The sequence below is a fragment of the Heloderma suspectum genome, chromosome 1 (genome assembly GCF_057233095.1).
Source record: "Heloderma suspectum isolate Gila_16-S chromosome 1, 16-S_ref, whole genome shotgun sequence".
Classification (NCBI taxonomy): domain Eukaryota; kingdom Metazoa; phylum Chordata; class Lepidosauria; order Squamata; family Helodermatidae; genus Heloderma; species Heloderma suspectum.
The window spans coordinates 402,186,849-402,204,901 of record NC_139458.1 but is presented as its reverse complement, the minus strand read 5'-3'; the positions used below and the strand labels follow the sequence as shown (position 1 = coordinate 402,204,901).

At 42.7% G+C, this 18,053-nt stretch overlaps 1 protein-coding gene across 8 annotated transcripts in view; it reads left to right on the top strand.

The window, feature by feature from the left end:
* The window catches only part of RPS6KC1 (ribosomal protein S6 kinase C1), a 144,087-nt gene that overhangs the window by 103,474 nt on the left and 22,560 nt on the right, over nt 1–18,053 (top strand). For all 8 annotated transcript variants that reach the window (XM_084828813.1, XM_084828812.1, XM_084828807.1 and 5 more), the window contains 2 exons: nt 5,758–7,299; nt 7,571–7,660. In XM_084828813.1, the coding sequence (XP_084684939.1) occupies nt 5,758–7,299; nt 7,571–7,660 (1,632 nt within the window). The remainder of the gene's footprint in view (nt 1–5,757; nt 7,300–7,570; nt 7,661–18,053) is intronic.

The following is an 18,053-nucleotide window of genomic DNA, read 5'->3' as shown; positions in this document are numbered from 1 at the left end:
TTTACTACAGTGATGCCTCTTGTTACTTGTGCCACTGCGGCTGAAGCCAGTATATAAGACTGGGATGCTAGTTGATTGTGATAGCTTTTACCTCCATATTTATTATCAGAATGACAATCTGGAAGAAGTGGGGGAGAGTTCCGATTACAACTGCAGGTTAGTTCTTTTTATTTTCATTCCCCCACCCCATCTCTCCCCTTTAGGGGCTATAGTTCAGTAGTAGAGCACATGGTCAGAGATCCCTGACATCTCCAGGTAGGGCTGGAAAACCTCCTGCCTGAAACCCTAGAGAGTCATTGCTGCAGTCAGTATCAGCAATGCTGGACTAGATGGGCCAATGGACTGACTCAGAATAAGGCAGCTTCCTGTGTTCCTGTGTACTTAATTGCACAATGTATCCATCCAATCAAGTTTTGAAAGCTTAAATTGGATTCTGGAAATTGGACTCCAACCATCCTTTCAGATGAGAATATGGATCAGCCAGTGAGATTTTTTCACTCTCTCTTATTCTTATCCAAACATCATAGATCAATCTAGTACAGCTTGTTTTTTTTTTTTGCTTCTTGTTCCCCATACATTAAATGGCTTGTTAGAGGCAAGAACATTCATAAAATATCTGTTAGCTTTGTCACAAAGCACTTGGCAAGTCGTAATGTGATGGAAAGCCAATCTGAGGCCTCACTACTACTTAGCGGTGTCAGTGCCAGAGACTGTAGAAACAGATGCTTCAAAAAGAGTCTTGAGGGAGGTCGGGTTGGGGGTGGGTGGGGGGAGGCCTTTGACAGATATCAAAGTTTAAGCGGCTGTTGGAAAATGTCAAATCTTTTTAAGCATAAACAAGCTGCAGTTCATATCAATTTGGAAAGCGCTCAAGAAACTTCAAAATGAAGATGTTTCCTGTTAGCAGCTTCTAGTGCTATAGTAGGACAGTCTCTTAGTAGCTACATTTCTTTCCAGCCTAGAGTCTTACACTGCCAACCACTCACATGTTGTTCCAGGAACAGAAAACAGACAATCATGCCCCCCGCCCCACCCCTGTGACAATACTCTTTTTACCTTGTTGCATAAATTGGTTCATATGTAAACCCCTCTTAAAGGGGTAGAGGGAATGGCAGAGTTTGGCCACAATCTTAATCTGGCTTGGGTGTATGTGTTTGTCCACTAGACCTTACATTACATGCTTGATATGACGTCACTGCCCCCTTTATGACAGAGACTTTGGAGCATATGAGATGAGTCCTAGCATGGCTGTGGAATGTCCCTCACCTCATGTGGCCATGGGATGTCCCTCACTTCATGTGCCTGGAGGCCTCTTGTGTGGCACAGAGGCAGGGGTATCACTGGATTCAGATCCTGAGTTTGAATCCATGCTTGAGCTGTGGGTGTGCCAAGGTGTGTCGGCCTCCGTTACCCATTTCCAGAGAGGAATCCAAGTGGCATACCTCACAGGAGGGTTGTGAAGCTAAAATGGAAAAAACAAAAGCAAGACTGGAAACCACAAAAAGAGAGGAGTGCCTCAAGGTGGTGCATAATCAGAAGGTTTATTCTTGAAAAATGAATATCATTGAGAGCCCAATGTGATTTCAATCAAAATCATCCCCAGGATATACTATTATAAAATATTAATGAGTACATAATAAGCAACCATTAGAGCAAACTAACAATATTGTTAGCTGCATAAAATGTACAATACAATCCTATTTACATTCTTTACAAGCTAAAATCTAGTGTAAAATGTCCATTTTTTAATGATCAGACATAGATATATAGAGCATTCATAATGCAAAAAAAGTAAATGGGATCACACTGAAGAGATATATAATGCAAATGTATAAGACCCATACGATTTTAAACAGAGATACACCTCTCCTTATATTAGCAATTCCACATGTCACTTTTTAATTTGATTTTTTGAAAAGTGTCCTTTCAATGTTGTTAAGCTGTAACTGTATTTTAAAACAGTAATGTTTTTGTTTCCATGCTTATTCCTTTTTAAGATTTTTGCTCCTGCCCTGTTTTTGCTTTTTCTTCAGTATTATTTTTCATTCTTCCCTACAAATTATTTAGATCACTGTACCTTTTTTTACCCCACTTAGAAACTGGTCTGTGTATCAGTCTGTAACACTCCATTCTTTTACAAAGTTGATGGTGTTATGAACAGTTATCTGCAGTTTTTCACCTTTATATGCCCATTAAGCCACTTAATTGTTTCTGAAATTACTAATTGTGTCTTTATGTTTGCCTAAACTTCCCCCTATCATATTTTTTCTTTACGTGCATGTCCTCATATTTCACTCTTGTTCTTCATATTACCCTCTTCATATATTCCTCTGTTCATGATAAAAAATGTGAATGTATGTGCTTTTTAGTTTTTGTTGATGTTGATTGTTTTTCCTAGAATGTTATGAAAGTCGTGGAATGCTTTGCTCACAATACTCTCAACCTCTCTCTTCCCTCCTCCTCTGATGCTACGTACCTCAACAGACCCCCCTGTCCTGTCATGAAACCCCACTCCTGCCTTCTTCGTCAACCCATGGGCTATCCCTCAAACTTGTTCAGCTCAAACTTAGATACAGAGAAGAGACATATTTCCTGAATTAATGCTGCTTAACATTTAGATGAATTGATTAGAATCTTATAAAATATTCCATCTTTATCTTAACTCAATGTCAATGCATTCCATCATAGCTTTAGCACTTGGCCAATAGGAAGCAAGGCTTCAAACTTATGGAAACTCCTTCACATGGACTGATTTCCCCGATTTTATATAATAATGGATGGCCAATAGCATATTAACTTTGGCTAATGCATTTTGTTGATCTTATCCCTTGCAGTGCAAGATGAGGAAGATTATTAGCATGTCATTCATAAAGATGCAATTATATACCCAGATGGAAATATTGCTCCTCTATGACCCAGACTGGGCATTTTGAAGTAAAAAAGAAAGAATTAAATTGTCAATTATTTCCCCCTCCCCCTAACATGCACAACTACTAAAAAGCATTTATTTACACATTCCCACTTTGATGTCGTTCTCAGAATATTTATACATAAATGAGGGTGTACTCAAATGATTTTCATTGGTTGCACCAAGGTGTGCACCAAAATAGAGAATGGGGTTTTCTCTCATTTCCCCCCATTATTAACTTCTAAAAGCAGTTGTGTAGTGTTTTTTTCCTCGGACTTGGGGAGTGCACTGATAGTGTACTGACAGATTACAGAAAGCATCTGAAATTAAGAGCTTAGAGTTGTATTTCCAGTGGTGGCAGTTATTTAGAAAGCATCGTCAATAGACATGGCACTTTATAGAACAAAATACAGGTCCCTTACCCCCAAGAGTTGAACATTTAAATTTAGATTGGGGGATGGTGTCATAACACAGCAAAGGGCGGGGGGAGGGAGAGTAGAGAAAGCAACAGCTGGATGCAAGCAAATGCAGTTGCACTTACTTAAGCGTTGTTTCCACTGGTCTGTAGCTCAGTGGTAGAGCACGTGCTTTGCATGCAGAAGTCCCAGGTTCAACCCCCCGCCTCTCCAATTAAAAGGATAAGGTAGCAGGTGATGGGAAAGGCCTCTGCTGGAGAGCCACCACCAATCAAAGTAGACCATACTGGGCTAGATAGAAATACAAAATCTGACCTGATATACGATGGTTTCTTAAGGGATGAAGAACTCCAGAAGCTTCATGGAAGACCTGGTGTTTTTTAAAATAATTTTTTTACTGTGAAATTTCCACAAAAACAAAAAAGAAAAGAAAAAAAAGTGGCTACATACATTTGAATATAACAGTTTCAGTACATCCCTATGAAGTGTGTGTGTGTGTTTATGAGAAAATACAGCTTTCTAAGAATTATAAACTTCAACAAAAGCAGACCAAATATCCAAATAAGTATCCATTTGCAGGTGGCATCTATATACCACCCATTCAAATGTAGAAAGCATTGTAAGGTTTGCAATCCGTTGCATTATAGGAGGGGAGGTTTATCCTTCCAGTGTTGTAGTATCAGTACTTTAGCTGTCAAAAAGGCACAGAAAATCCATTTGTGCTGACCATGCATTAACTTCCAGGAAGCAGGTAGATCATTTAAAAGGACCTGTGCATCGGTAAATATTAAAGAATGTTCCAGTACAAAGTTTACCTGTATAATAACCCACTCCCCCAAAGAGGCAGCTATTGGACATTGCCAAAACCTATGGTTAAAAGAAGCATTAGCTGTGTTACACCTCCAGTAATTAGCCGACTTAGACAAACCCTTATTAAAGAGATGTTGAGGCGTGCAATAGAAATAGAATAAGAAGTTTTGTTGAATAAGGTGTAACCTGAGAACATAAGAACATAAGAAGAGCTCTGCTGGATCGGACCAAGGGCCCACCTAGTCCAGCATTCTGTTTACACTGAAGCTGAGATCCACAGACGCTTCAGATACAGATGCTGAAGTGGCTATCCATTGATTAGGCAAAATGGGACAATCCAATTCCTTATTCCATTGCTGCTTAAGACCCTGTGTATCATATTAATTGACCAATAAGAAGTATTTATAAACATGGATTGTGGGTAGGAAGCCCTGGGTTTTCAGGAACAGAGAGAAGAGGCACCATGAGGGAAGATGGGTGTGCTTGTAAAATTACATGTTAAGAGCAGATCTTTAAAATTTGTTTAAGAAATATGTGTAACTGCCTCAGTGAGCTCAAAGGATCTTCAGGTAACATTTCGTAACTTGAACTGCCATCAGTTGGCAACAGAGATGCTTCCTATAGTCTTCCATTCTGAGTTCAACTCAAAGCTGATTTCTGCTAATTTAAAGCAACGCGTACAATATGTCTGAACTAAGACAACAGTCAAGTGTCAATAGAGAGAGACAGGAGGAGTGTGAACCTCTTGATTCTCCTTGACCTTTCAGAGGCTTTTGATACCATCAACCATGGTATCCTTCTGGAACGATTATCTGAGCTGGGAGTAGGGGGTACTGCATTGCAGTGGTTTCACTCCAGCTTGGATAGTTGGCACCAGAAGGTGGCCTTTGTGGGATACTGCTTGGCCCTGTGAATTCTCCAGTATGGGGTTCCACAGGGGTCACTTTTGTCCCCCATGCTATTTAACATCTACATGAAATTGTTGACTGGGATCATCAGAAGTTTTGGAGTGCCTTGCCATCAGTATGCTGATGACACACAGCTCTACTTCTTCTTTTCATCTTCATCTGGTGAGGCTGTGGATCGGTGCCTGGCTGCAACAATGGATTGGATGAGGGCTAATAAACTGCAGCTGAATCTAGGCAAGGCTGAGATGCTGTTAGTGGGTGGTTCTTCTGACCAAATAGATGGTGTTCATCCTGCTCTGGGTGGGGTTGCACTCCACCTGAAGGAGCAGGTTCCTAGCTTCGAGGTTCTCTTGGAGCCATCTTTGTCTCATCTTTGTCCAGTGGCTTCACTGGCATGGAGTACCTTCTACCAGCTTTGGATGGTGGCCCAGCTATGCTTTGGCTATTGGGCAGTACAGAAATGAAAATGAAAATAATAATAATAGAGTCTTCTGTGCAAGACCAGAGAGGGGAAGTATTGGAACATAGGGCCAGTGCAGGTATACATACTAGTTTTTCATTAAGTAGAGTTAAGGGATCGGAAGCAGACCGTGGGATAGTATCTTCCATCACTGTTAACACCTCTCAGATGCAAATTCACTCCCTTCTTTCTTACCATAGTTAGGCATTACATGAAGTAGCATTAATTCTGGTTCCTTTCCTTTCTCTGTTTCAGGAGGCAAACTTTGGTCTTATATCAGTAAGTTCTTGAACAGGAGCCCTGAAGAAAGCTTTGAAGCCCCTAAATCCAGACGATCCAGCTCTACCAAAATACAGTTGCATCAGGCGACTCCTAGTCCTCCGGACATCGGCAGTAGCATGGATTCCCGAGGAAGTGACGGTGGCAACATGTTAAAGGTTTTACCACTGAAGACCAGTCTCACTCCAAGTTCTCAGGATGGCAGTAGTAACCAGGAAGATGGCCCAGAAAGTTCTCCCAAGTGGATTGATTCTGGGTCCAGTTCAGAGGAAGAATGCACAACCAGTTACCTAACATTATGCAATGAATACGGCCAAGAAAAGGTCGACCCAGGTTCGTTAAATGAAGAGCCTATCCTGAAAGCAAACGATGGTGTTCTCGTTACCAAAGAGCAAGGAGGCTCCCAGTCATCCGATGCAGTTTCCAGTGGGAACTTGGGATCTGCATTCACATCTCAGGAAGTAAAAGTTTTTGTTGCTGACACCGATCCAGAAACAGCTAGTCCTACCAGGATATCAGAATCTCTAAGTCAGTCCAAGAACAGCCCCATGGAATTCTTCAGAATCGACAGTAAAGACAGTGCCAGTGAACTTCTGGGCCTTGATTTTGGAGATAAACTTCACAGCTTAAAATCGGAATCATTGAAGCAGTTTTTTCCCATGGCAGATTGGGATAAGAGCCTTGATACCATTGAAAACAAATTGGGCCCTGTGTCTCAGGATACAATCAGCAGGGGTTCAAATGACTCTGTGCCAGTGATCTCTTTTAAGGATGTTGCCTTCGATGATGTTGGCAGCATTGATGAAGGAAGGCCTGACCTTTTGGTCAACTTGCCTGGCATAACAGAGCAAATGAAAGAAGTGGCGGTCGATGGGCCTGCAAAGCTGACGGAGCAGAATGGAGACATTTTGGAGAGCAAGCTTTTGGAAACACCGGATGTCTTGCAACTGCATAACAGCACAGAGCAATGCAGAGTGCTTGAGCAAAAAGCAGACCATTTGGTGAGAGTAGAATCGAGAGGACAGCGAAGGGACAATCGGGAACCAATCAAGACGTGCCATATGGTTGCAAGTGATTCAGCTGGTTCTGGGGATAGGACTCTCTTTCAAGGGCTTGGAGCAGCAGCGGCATCATCATCCGATGTGCTGGGTGTGGAAGAAAGTTTATTGACTTCTAACAAACAAGCAGGTGCTAAAGAATGTAGTTTGGATGTGGACAATGAAGCCATGCTGCTGTTTTCAGATCACACTGAAGACTCTGGTAGAGAGGGAATGGCCCCTGCCTCGCTGCACAAAGCCGAAAGCGGAGAGTCAGGGGTGCAAAGCAGAGGAGATAATGAAATACACCAAATTTTTCAAGACCTTGATGAGAGATTAGCACTAACCTCCAGGTTTTACCTCCCTGAGGGCTGCATTCAAAGATGGGCAGCTGAAATGGTTGTAGCCCTTGATGCCTTGCATCGAGAAGGAATTGTGTGCCGCGATTTGAACCCAAACAACATCTTATTGAATGATCGAGGTCAGGAACTTCTGCAAATGCATTTCTTTTTATTCGCTGTTGCTTCCAATTAACTGAGTAGGCGTTTTATCTTGTAATTAGTATCTTCATTTCCTGTCTAGAGCTTCATTATCAGTGCAGCAAATTCACCCCCAGTAATAGCTTCTAGTACTTAATGATGCCATTATTCTTAATGATACTGTTTTTAGCTACAAAAGGAGTAATTACAGTTCACTTCTGCAGAAAATGGAAGGGAAAAATGTTTTGATTTCTCCTGTCGTTTTGTTTTTAGGACACATTCAGCTAACGTATTTTAGCAGGTGGAGTGAGGTTGAAGATTCCTGTGACAACGATGCCATAGAGAGGATGTACTGTGCCCCAGGTTAGAGCAATCACCTCAAATGTTTCACTTGGAAAACAGATTAGCAGCTTTCATTTTCTCATGGAGCTTTCATCCCATCCCACCCTCTGTTCCTTGGGAATACAAGCTGTTCAATATCTGCTGGCACTTTTTTTTTTTTTAGTTTTTATTTTTAATAAGTTATTTTGGAATCTGACATGCTAATAACTGAACATTGCTTAGCAGGAGAATCTCACTATGAAAGGTAGAATTAACACTTCTGCAAAAAGGTTACTGAAAGCTGTATTCTTTAAGAGCACACAGCATTGGTGAAACATTCCTCTATGCCAAGTCCATGGAAATGAAGAGGGGTGAGAATATATCATACTTTGGGGGCATGTCCAGATTTCTTTGTGTCTCTGCTGCACCATCTTGCATATAGGAGAAGTTCCCAGTAGATTGTGCCTATCTGTGGCTCTTAATGTACTGTGGATTCACCGTACATCCAAAATACAGCTAAGCCAGGATTCCCAGTAAGCAGTGCACCAATAACATATTTTCATGGGCATTATAGTTCTAAAGATGATGCTCTTGATCCAGATTAAGTTAGCTGAACGTAAGTTCCATTGAAATCAGTGGCACAAGTGTCTTGACTTGGTTCATTTCAATTATTTTGATGGGAACTAAGTGCAACCATCTTAGTCCAGATTCAACCCAATATAATGAGTACGGTGTAGACAAATGTGCACATTACGTCAGTTGGGCTTCATCGAATCATAGAGTTGGAGGGGGCCATTTAAGCCATGGGATCCAACCCCCTGCTCAGAGCAGGAATCCAGTTTAAAACTTCTCAGAGGGGGAAGATTTAATGCTGGGGTCTCCAGCATGGTGCCCATGGGCACCAGTGTGCCTGTGGACGCCTCTCTTTCTGTTCATCAGGCTCTCTGCCCTGCCTGATTTTTATTGTATTTCTTAATATTTTTGTTTTAATTAAAACAAACAAGCAAACAAGGAGTCCAGTATGCTGCAAAGCGAAATGCTGTCTCCAACACTACCTTTATTTGGGTTCAAACGAGTTGTGTTTTGGAGCTCAGAGCCCATCTTTGCATTGTGTATAGGTTCATGGACAGGTTACCTTTCTTGTCGTCTCACCAGTTCTTCTGAAAAATGAGTGTTTTGTGACTTGCCATGCCCAACATTTTGTGAGACTGCCCACAACACTCTCAAAATTCCAAATGTGCCCACTGGCCCAAAAAGGTTGGGGACACCTGGTTTCATGAATAGCACTGTTTCTTAGAGCCACTTTATATAGGATGGCATTGTGGAGGAAACAGGACATGCAAGTGCCTCGTGCTTCCTGTTCTTGCAGTGTGAGAAGTCCTGGTTCTCACTGAGGCTGTCGACCTGGGTTGTACCACTTCAGATTGCAGGGGTGTGTGTGCGTCACATGATTGAATACTCCTCCTTACAGAAAATTCACAGAAAACTAGGTGTCCCTGACATGCTAGTTTTCTTTGTGCACAGAATGTTAGCGTTCAGGCATGTGAGCTCCTATTTGCAGCCTGACATGGTACATCCCAGGCACAACTTTACCACCTCAGGTAAGAACAGGCCTAATTTTCATCCAAAATACATCTCCTCAGCTGGGAGATGTGCAAGTTCCCTGTTGTTGTTGTTGTTGTTAACATTTCTATACTGCCTAATAGCCAAAGATCTCTGGGCAGTTTACAAAAGATTCAAACCTTAAAACCACACCTTGGATAGCTCCTTTAGAGTTCTGACTGAAACCCGGAGCGGATTCACCACCCCACTGGCATTGGAGCCACCAGCTTCCACTGAAATACAGTATAAAACACCATATAAAAACTATTTACATGCAAAGCCTATTAAAAACAATCAACAGTAAGATGATGGAGCAGTTTGCATATCTTTCAGGTTGGGTGAGTTTCGGATGTTCTGTTACGCAGCACAGCAGCCAAAGTCACCCTTAGAAGTGCCAAGGCCAGCTGCAGTGCTAGGTGCTGATGTCCCAGGGCATGGTCTGAAGGCACATGAGGCAGCCACCTTGCTGCAGCCAAGCAGATTCGTGTCTGGTCAGTGTGTGGAGAGGAGACTACCTGAGAGCCACACATAGCCACCTTGAGTTCCATGATGGAAGAAAGGTGGGATATAAATGTAACAATAAATAAATAAAATAAATAACTGGGATCTTTAAGTGGTGTAAACACCATAAAGCAGCCTTTCCCAACCTGGTGCCCTCGTGATGTTTTGGACTACAACACCTAGAATTTTTGGCCAGTGGTTGTGCTGGCTGGGGCCAGTGGGAATTGGAGGGTACCAGGCGGGTGTAGAGCCTAAAAGCTTGCTTCTCAGAACTGAAACTGAAAGTTAGAAGGAAGGTTCTTTGTGTTCCTTTCCAGAATCTTACTTCCAAGGAAGAGCAGGTTTTCAAGGGCCGTTCCTAACTTGTCCTTTCCTGGCATAAGCTTGTTTAAATAATGTTGCTTATCTTATTTATGCATTCTGTGCTGGCTTCTGGTTCATTTCTGAGCCCAGTTCATGGTGCTAGTTATTGCCTGGATCCAGGGTATCTGCAAGACTGCTTCCTTCCATCTGATACTGCCTTCCCATTGAGAGACCTGTCTTTTGAGGGGGCTTTGCTCTCCATCCCACCATTATTTGAGGTTTGGTTGGTGGGTATGTCCAACAGGGTCTCGATCTCTCTCCCTTGGGGAGCACATCTTACTCCCTCCCTTTCCTTTCTGAGAAATGATTAAGACCTTTTCCATTGGCCTTTTAATAATGATGGAGCGGTTTTTTTGTAGGAATGCTTGTGGAGTTCAATCTTAGCAAATTCTGTTGTGAACTGATCTGATCTACATCACCCTTGCCCCACAACCCTGACTGAAGTGTGGATTGAATGTACTTATCCCTCAGAGTTCCCACTTCTCTAAAACATATTTTTAATATATTCTAAAATATATTTCAAAATTTGTATTTTGTGAGCAATGCATTCAAAAACTTACAATTAAATACCGATTTTTCTGTAGATTGTTTTTAAAAAAATCCAGATTAATGTGGAAACAGGACTGAACAGACTTATGAATGAACACATCTGTCCATCTATGGTATTTGTCCCTGCCCTGTGATTTGCTGTTTATTTTTGACTAGCTACCTAATTGTTTATTTTTAACATTTAACCTTGACTGTTGCCATCTATTTTGTTTGTAATGTTATTATGCCATTCTTATTATTTCTTTTAATCTTCTTGCATTCAGCCTTTGGCTGAAAAGCAGCATAAAAATAAATGGTGACACAACAGTAACATTTTAAAAAAATCTGCCTTTCCCATTTACATAAATGTACAAAGTGGCTTATTTAAAATTATATGTATGTAATCAATACTAAGGGCAGTATCCTATAGTGCTGCTGTGCCTCTGCTAGTTCCATTGTGTGTGCAGGACGTACCTACCGCTAGCCCAACAGAAACTAGCGCTTCCAAAAGCAAACCAGGGCTAGATCTACACTACTGCTTTATAGTGGTATAGAAGTGCACTGATAACTGCTGGGGCACATTACACATTCTATATACCGCTATTGTAGCATTATTTCCCGCTTTTTATTCCACATTATCCAAAATACCACAACAAATGTCATTGTGTGTCCTACAAGGTATACATGCGCAAGAGGGATATAGCGTTACCATGAGGGGATCGTAATGATATGGCACAAGGTGTAGACCTGGCCCCAGAAACAAACGGAAATTCTTGTTTCCAGAACGGGACAGGTCAGTGGAGCTGTCTTCTGTGAGCTCTACTGACTTGCCTTTTTCTGCAAACAAGTGATTCTGCTCTTTCTGGTTGCCTTACAAAGTGCTAGCTTCCCATTGCACTAACAGTGGTTCCTGCTAGTGTGTGGGCAGCATTGGATACTGCCCTAAAACAATAAAATAACAAGCAGTCACAAACCAAGACCAAAAAGCAACTGTTTTAGAGCATAGAAAATGTAAATCGCTATTTATAATTACCCCCCCATCACCATGACAACCACCAACAAAGGTCCTAGTAAATAGGACCTTTTTATATAGCACCTCGACTATCACAAAGAAGGTGCCTCGTGAACATGGGGAGGATGTTCCATAAGCAGGGCTCCCCCACAGAAAAATACCCACCTAATCTCTGAAGGAGGAGGCGCTTGGAGAAGAGCTTCAGCAGATGACCTTAACCAACAGGCAGGTTTATACAGGCCAAGATACTCTGGTCCCAGCCCCCTTGGGGGTTTATAGGTCAAAGCCAGCACCTTAAATTATGCCCAGAAACGAACTGGAATCCAGTGCAGCTGTTTCAACGATTATGGTCTTTCTGATGAGCACCTGTCAATAACCGAGTTCATGTATTCTGAGCTAGTTGTAGTTTCCAAATGCTTTTCACAGCCAGCTCCCATGTAAAGTGCATTGCAGTCACTTAGCCCAGATTGTATCAGGTAGGTCTTATGGCACGGGAGCAGCAGGTTCTTTTTTGCCCAGGGCCACCGGGCTCCTGGAACTAAGCTTCAGAATATCTTTTCATGAACAACAAAGGGGCTAGCCTGTGTATATCGGGGATGTCTGCAGACCTGATATATAAAATTAAATACCTTTCATTTGATCTCTTCTGCATTAAGAAGAAACAAGTCAAGGAGGCATTGCTGCAAGGAATCCCTCTTTCCTGGAGCTTTTATTCCAACTGTTAAAAGCACAGATTACATTTGCAAGCTTTCAGCACTTAAAAGTTGCATCTGGCAGCGTTGCTTTGAGTGACGTTTCCATGAGTGGCTGAATTTGAGTTAGGTGTGCTAAATCTCAAGCCGCCTACTCACATTGTAGGGCTGCTTTCACTTAACCTGCCCCCTTGGCCCCACTCCGACATGTACACACACATACACCCTGTTTCCCATCTCCACATTTCTGTACTGGCTCCCTAATACTGCACGTAGCATTATCTGAGACTCATAACTTCCAGAGATTACTGGCTCATCAAGATGGGGTTGCCTATTGTGACATTTTGTGTGTGTGTGTGTGTGTGTGTGTGAAGCAGAGTAGAAAAAGGGGGAACTTGCTAGAGTAAATAATATAATAGTTATAATTCCTTAAAAAGTAAGGCACTATATGATATACAACATAAGATTATCTATGACAAAACTCTATCTACAGGCTTACTGTTTAGATCAGGGGTGGGGCAAATTGTGGCCTTCCAGATGTTTTGACCTACAACTCCCATCATGCTTCACCATTGGCTCTGCTGGCTAGGGCTGAAGGGTGTTGTAGGCCAAAACATCTAGAGGGTCACAACTTGCCCACCCTTGGTTTAGGAAAGGAGGAAAGGGAGGCAAAGTGTTGGGGGAGGGAAAAATTGTGCTCAAGTCTTCCTTCCTTCCTTCCTTCCTTCCTTCCTTCCTTCCTTCCTTCCTTTTGGATATTTATAAATCATTTTTCATCAAAAGGCCATTGGGATTTCTAAATCATGAATTCTGTATTGAATTTGGGATTTGGCAGTACTTCAACCCATGCAGCAGAAGATAATCTACAGGGAAAAACCTCACATTCTTGGACATGTTTCTGTGATGTGTAGCTATGGAGTGGGAAGGGAGTCAACATGGGGTTGCCATTTTTGGTAGCAGAACCTGTGTCATTTGCCATGCCCTGTCCTACCCTTAGATTACCAAAGAAGAAGATTTGGGCACATTTGTGGCCGATCTTGTACTTTGTGGATTTAATAGCTGCGCAGTCATCAGTCAAAATGATACTCAGATGGCAAACCACCAATAAAAATGTGGAGTGTTTGCCTACTTGAAAGGATCTCCAGTTTCAAACTAGGGTGACTCCAAGTTAGAAAATGACGCTTTGAGCCTCACCAGCTGATGGAGAAATTAGCAAGAAGAGCTCGCTCATAGGCTGGACATGAGGTCAATGGAAGAGGGGTGAATTTGGCTCCCATGTCATGTATCCCCCCCGCCCCAAATTTGAGAGATTCTAAAAGAACCACATCTTTTGTAAGAAGTAATGTAGCCTTCCCCAGCCTGGTGCCTTCCAGATGTTTTGGACTTCAGCTCCCTTCAGCCCCAGCCATCATGGTCAATGGTCAGGAATGATGGGAGTGTTGTCCAAAATATCTGGGCGGCACGAGGTTGGGGAAGGCTGAAGTAAGGAACTTTTCCATTAGAACCAGGCACTTTCAAGCAACACATTTGCAAAGGCACATGACTTTCCAGGTTGCATTGACTGGGATGTAGGAAAAGGGGCCAGATCTACCCTCTCCACCACCAAGGGTATAACACAGCATCTGGGACTGAAGGCAGTGATAGGTTTGTCAGGAAGGACCATGTCCCTTGGCAAGATAGATACGCAGTATACCAGTCCAGTCGTAAGCTCCCAGTTTTATAGGCATGACCCCTTAATGGCAGCTGCTCCTGCTTCTAGTTGTGCACGAAAGCAGTGGTGAGCAGAAAGTAGATCTCCAGATGTTTGGGACTTCCAACTGCCAGTAGCCCCTGCCAGCATGGCCAATGGTCAGGAATGCTGGGAGTTGTAGTCCAAAACATCTGGAGATCTACTTTCCCCCCTTGCCTGCACTGAAGCATGTAACCAGGACCACAGAATAAGTCCCAGGAGCTATCCCAGGATGTTGTGATCGCAGTTGGCTTTGATGTCTTTAAAAAGGATTAGATGACATTCATGGAGGATAGTTTGATCTGTGACTATTAGACATGATGGTTAAAGTGGAACCTCCCTGTACAGATGAAGTATACCTCTAGGTACCAGATGCTTGTAACAGACAGGAAGGCTGTCACCTCATGGCTTGATGGGGAGCATTTAGAGGCATCTGGCTGGCTGCTGTTGGAGACAGAATGCTAGATGAGACGGGCTTTGGTTTGACAATTCCTACTTCCTTAAAAGGCATGGAAATACCCCTGGCAAAAGCATCTTTTCTCTTAGAACAACCCCAGGGCTGGACAATTATGCATGGGTTCTGCAGTGGTGAAGTCCCAGCATATGTGGACTGCACAGATTAGATGCTGTTTGTATATCATGTCCCTAAAGTTCATTTGTCTGTTCTGTAATAGATAATTTTCTCATGAAACAGCGTTGTTCTTCCAATCCCAGAGAAGGGAGACAATGTAGATCAGGGGTGGGCAGAAGGTAGATGTCCAGATGTTTTGGACTTCAACCCCCAGAAGCCCCTGCCAGCATGGGCAGTGGTCAGGAATGCTGGGAGTTGTTCCCAAACATCTGGAGATCAACTTTCTGCCCATGCTGATGTATATTAATGTAGATCAGCCTTCCCCAACCTGGTGCCCCACAGATGTGTTGGACCACAAGTCCTATCATCCAGCTATGCTGACAGGATGATGGGAATCATGGTCCCACACATCTGGAGGGCGCCAGGTTCAGGAAGGCCTATGTAGATAAACAGATTATTAGTCCACCTTGTTTAAAAGAGCACAATGAATGTCCACTTTTAGAGAACTCTTCTTTAAGTAGAAAGAGGACAAATAGTTCCGATAGGAGAAAGAGCTGCACAAAGCCCCAGATCTCCCTGAGATGCACTGAACTTGAAATGCGCATTGTTTAATTCTTTCTGTACCTGCTATTTCTGTCATCTCAAGCTGCTTTTCTGGGCCCAGATTTGGAATGCTTCAGGGGGAAAGCAGCTGTGGCCAGTTTGGACTGGGTAAACAGCAGGCAGGGAAAGGGTTAAACCCCCTCCCAAAGTTGCTTTTCCATAAACAAAGCAGCTGCCTGGCCTGAAAAACACCCATGCCTTGGCTTGTAAGGTCTATTTTGGCCCTAAAACCAGTTTTGCCAAGGGAGTTATTTCACAATGTTGGCCAATAGGTGGCAGCCTACCATTAACTGATTTCTGTGGTCGTCTCCTCAGATTGGGGGTGAGTGTTTTCCCTATGCACGAGTTCACACTAGATATAGAAGAGCTTTGTTGTGATTAATTGTGTTCATCTGGTCTTTCGGCAATATATTACCACATATTGGGCTGTTCCTTTCATTCCTGGGACAGGTTAGTTAGCAACATTTATGCTGAAATAAATGACTATATTGGTATTTGCAGAAGATCTCTGGATGTAGTGCTAGCCAAAACAAAATGCTTGATGCCCACGCGAAAGTCAGGGTTTTTTTTAATTTCAGAAGACTAGAATAGAAATGATTAATTCCCAAATCCTTCCAGGTAATAATAGTAATACTGTGTATTATTTCTGCAAAAAGCCTGTACAATACAATACAATACAATACAATACAATACAATACAATACAAGCAGCATAACTGTGCTCTCAGGTTTTCCAGCTAAGAGGAGAACTATGTGTTATAAGAAATGCTGCTGCCAAAAATGGAGTCCTTCATTAAGTTTCCCATCCCTGAACAGTGCAATTTATTCAATGCCCTGATGCTATTAGGTTGAGTGTACCTTGGTCCCTTGCAGCAGCAGCTAAAGATATGGAACAGGAAGCATGGAGGGTGAAACTCATCATGGGGCTGCCATTTTCAGCAGCAATGCCATATTTCTTATGACCTGGTTCCACCATAAATAATAAAATACACAAAAGAGAGGGTGAAAAAAGAAGGGAAGGAAAAGTAAAGGAAGACGAGAGACAGTAGTCCCAGTTACCGCTATTACCTCTCTTAGCTATAGAAAGTGTACGTCAGCTGAAGCTAAAGCTGTGGACAAGCTTCTTGACTAAAAATAATAGCAATAATATTGTCGCATTTTAGAGCACATCTTTTGTGGGCAGAAGGTCCTGGTTTCAGGCATCTTCAGGTAGGGCTGTGAAAGGCACTCCTTTCTGAAACCTTGGACAGCTGCTGCCAGTCAGTGTAGACTGAGTTAGATGGTATAAACCAGCTTCCTAAATGTCAAGTTACTAACCAATATATGAGAATTTATAGCTCCATACTGCTTCTCTTTCCAGAGGTGTAGCTACAAAGCTGGCCCTCCTATGAGGCAAGGTTAATCCCCTGCCTCAGATTGGGAGAGGTGGCAGGTTGCCCGGAGGGGTCCATCACCACTGCCTATTGTCACCACACAGGCCAACATCTCTCTCTGAAGACTTATCAGAAAGAGGCAACAGGGCAGGGGAGCTCTCCAGAGAGCCATGCCAGCCACTCTCCCATGGCAGCACAGGTGGTCTTCATGGCAACCTTGGCCACAATACCTCACTCTGAGGAAGGACCCTTCAGAATGAGGCATTAAGGGAGGAGGAAGTGGTGAAGGAGGCAGCGCGTGTCCTCCCCACTGCGGGCGGTGGGGCATCTTGTGTTGCCCCAAGGTAGCTGTGTTAGTCTGTCGTAACAAAAACAATGGAGAGAGTCATAGCACCTTGAAGTTTATTAGGACATAGGCTTTTGTGGATTGTCCCCCTCCCCTCCCTCAACCTTGTGTATATATACCTGTAATTCAGGATAACACTTCATGCATCTGATATAGCCCCGGAAGCTTATGCCATAGTAAACATGTTAGTCCAAGGTGCCACAAGACTCCCTGTTGTCCAAATTGCTTGAAATTCATTCATTTTCAAAAAACACAACACCACAATATTTTTGTTGCTTGTAAAAATAATTTAAGCGTATCTAAGAGGCTGGTGTTTGGATAAAAGGGCAAAGTTGTCCTGAACTCCTGATGTGAACGTTTCACTTCTGTTTAAACATCTCTTTGCTCCCAGTGTCCCTTGGGAATCCTTATCACATATTTGTGCTAAAAAAACATTAACCACCTGCCCTGTGCTTTGTAATATCAGCAACCGATCTTTTTATCTCTCGGTTAATGTGCCTTGGTATTTTGAAAGGGGGAGGAGGGCGGAGTGGTGGGGGGGAGGAGGAGGGAGAGCGGAGGGAAAAATTCCAGTAACAGATTCAATTTACAGGGATAGAACATTTTGAGCAAATGCCAAGCTAGCAGGGGGGCCATTATTCTGCTCTATAAATAAGTTTGAAAAAAGAAACACACACACACACAAACCTTTTAAATCAACATGTTTTGGTCTAATTGAGGGGAAAGCAAGAAAGATAAATTTTGAAATGCAAATGATCGCCTTCTGTTATTGACATACTTTTTTTTTTCCTTGCCAACTTTATGATCTTGGATTTTGAAGAGTCATTGCCAGTGAACAAGGCATAAGCTGCTGCTGTTAGCCCATGAACAATCAGAAGTTTATAAAACTGCCATTTTAAGGGGTGATGGTGGAAGGCTAGCCATTCCTTGTCTTTATAACCGTGAGGAATGATAGCTGGACAAAGAATATTCTGAATCTGCACTGATCAATGGTATTTAATTTATTCCAAGATAGTATCCTGCTGTCGATATCATTAACACATCGTATGTACATATGAAGTTGCTGTATACAGAGTCATGGCAATTGTCCATCTAGCCCAGTGCCGTCTACTCTGAC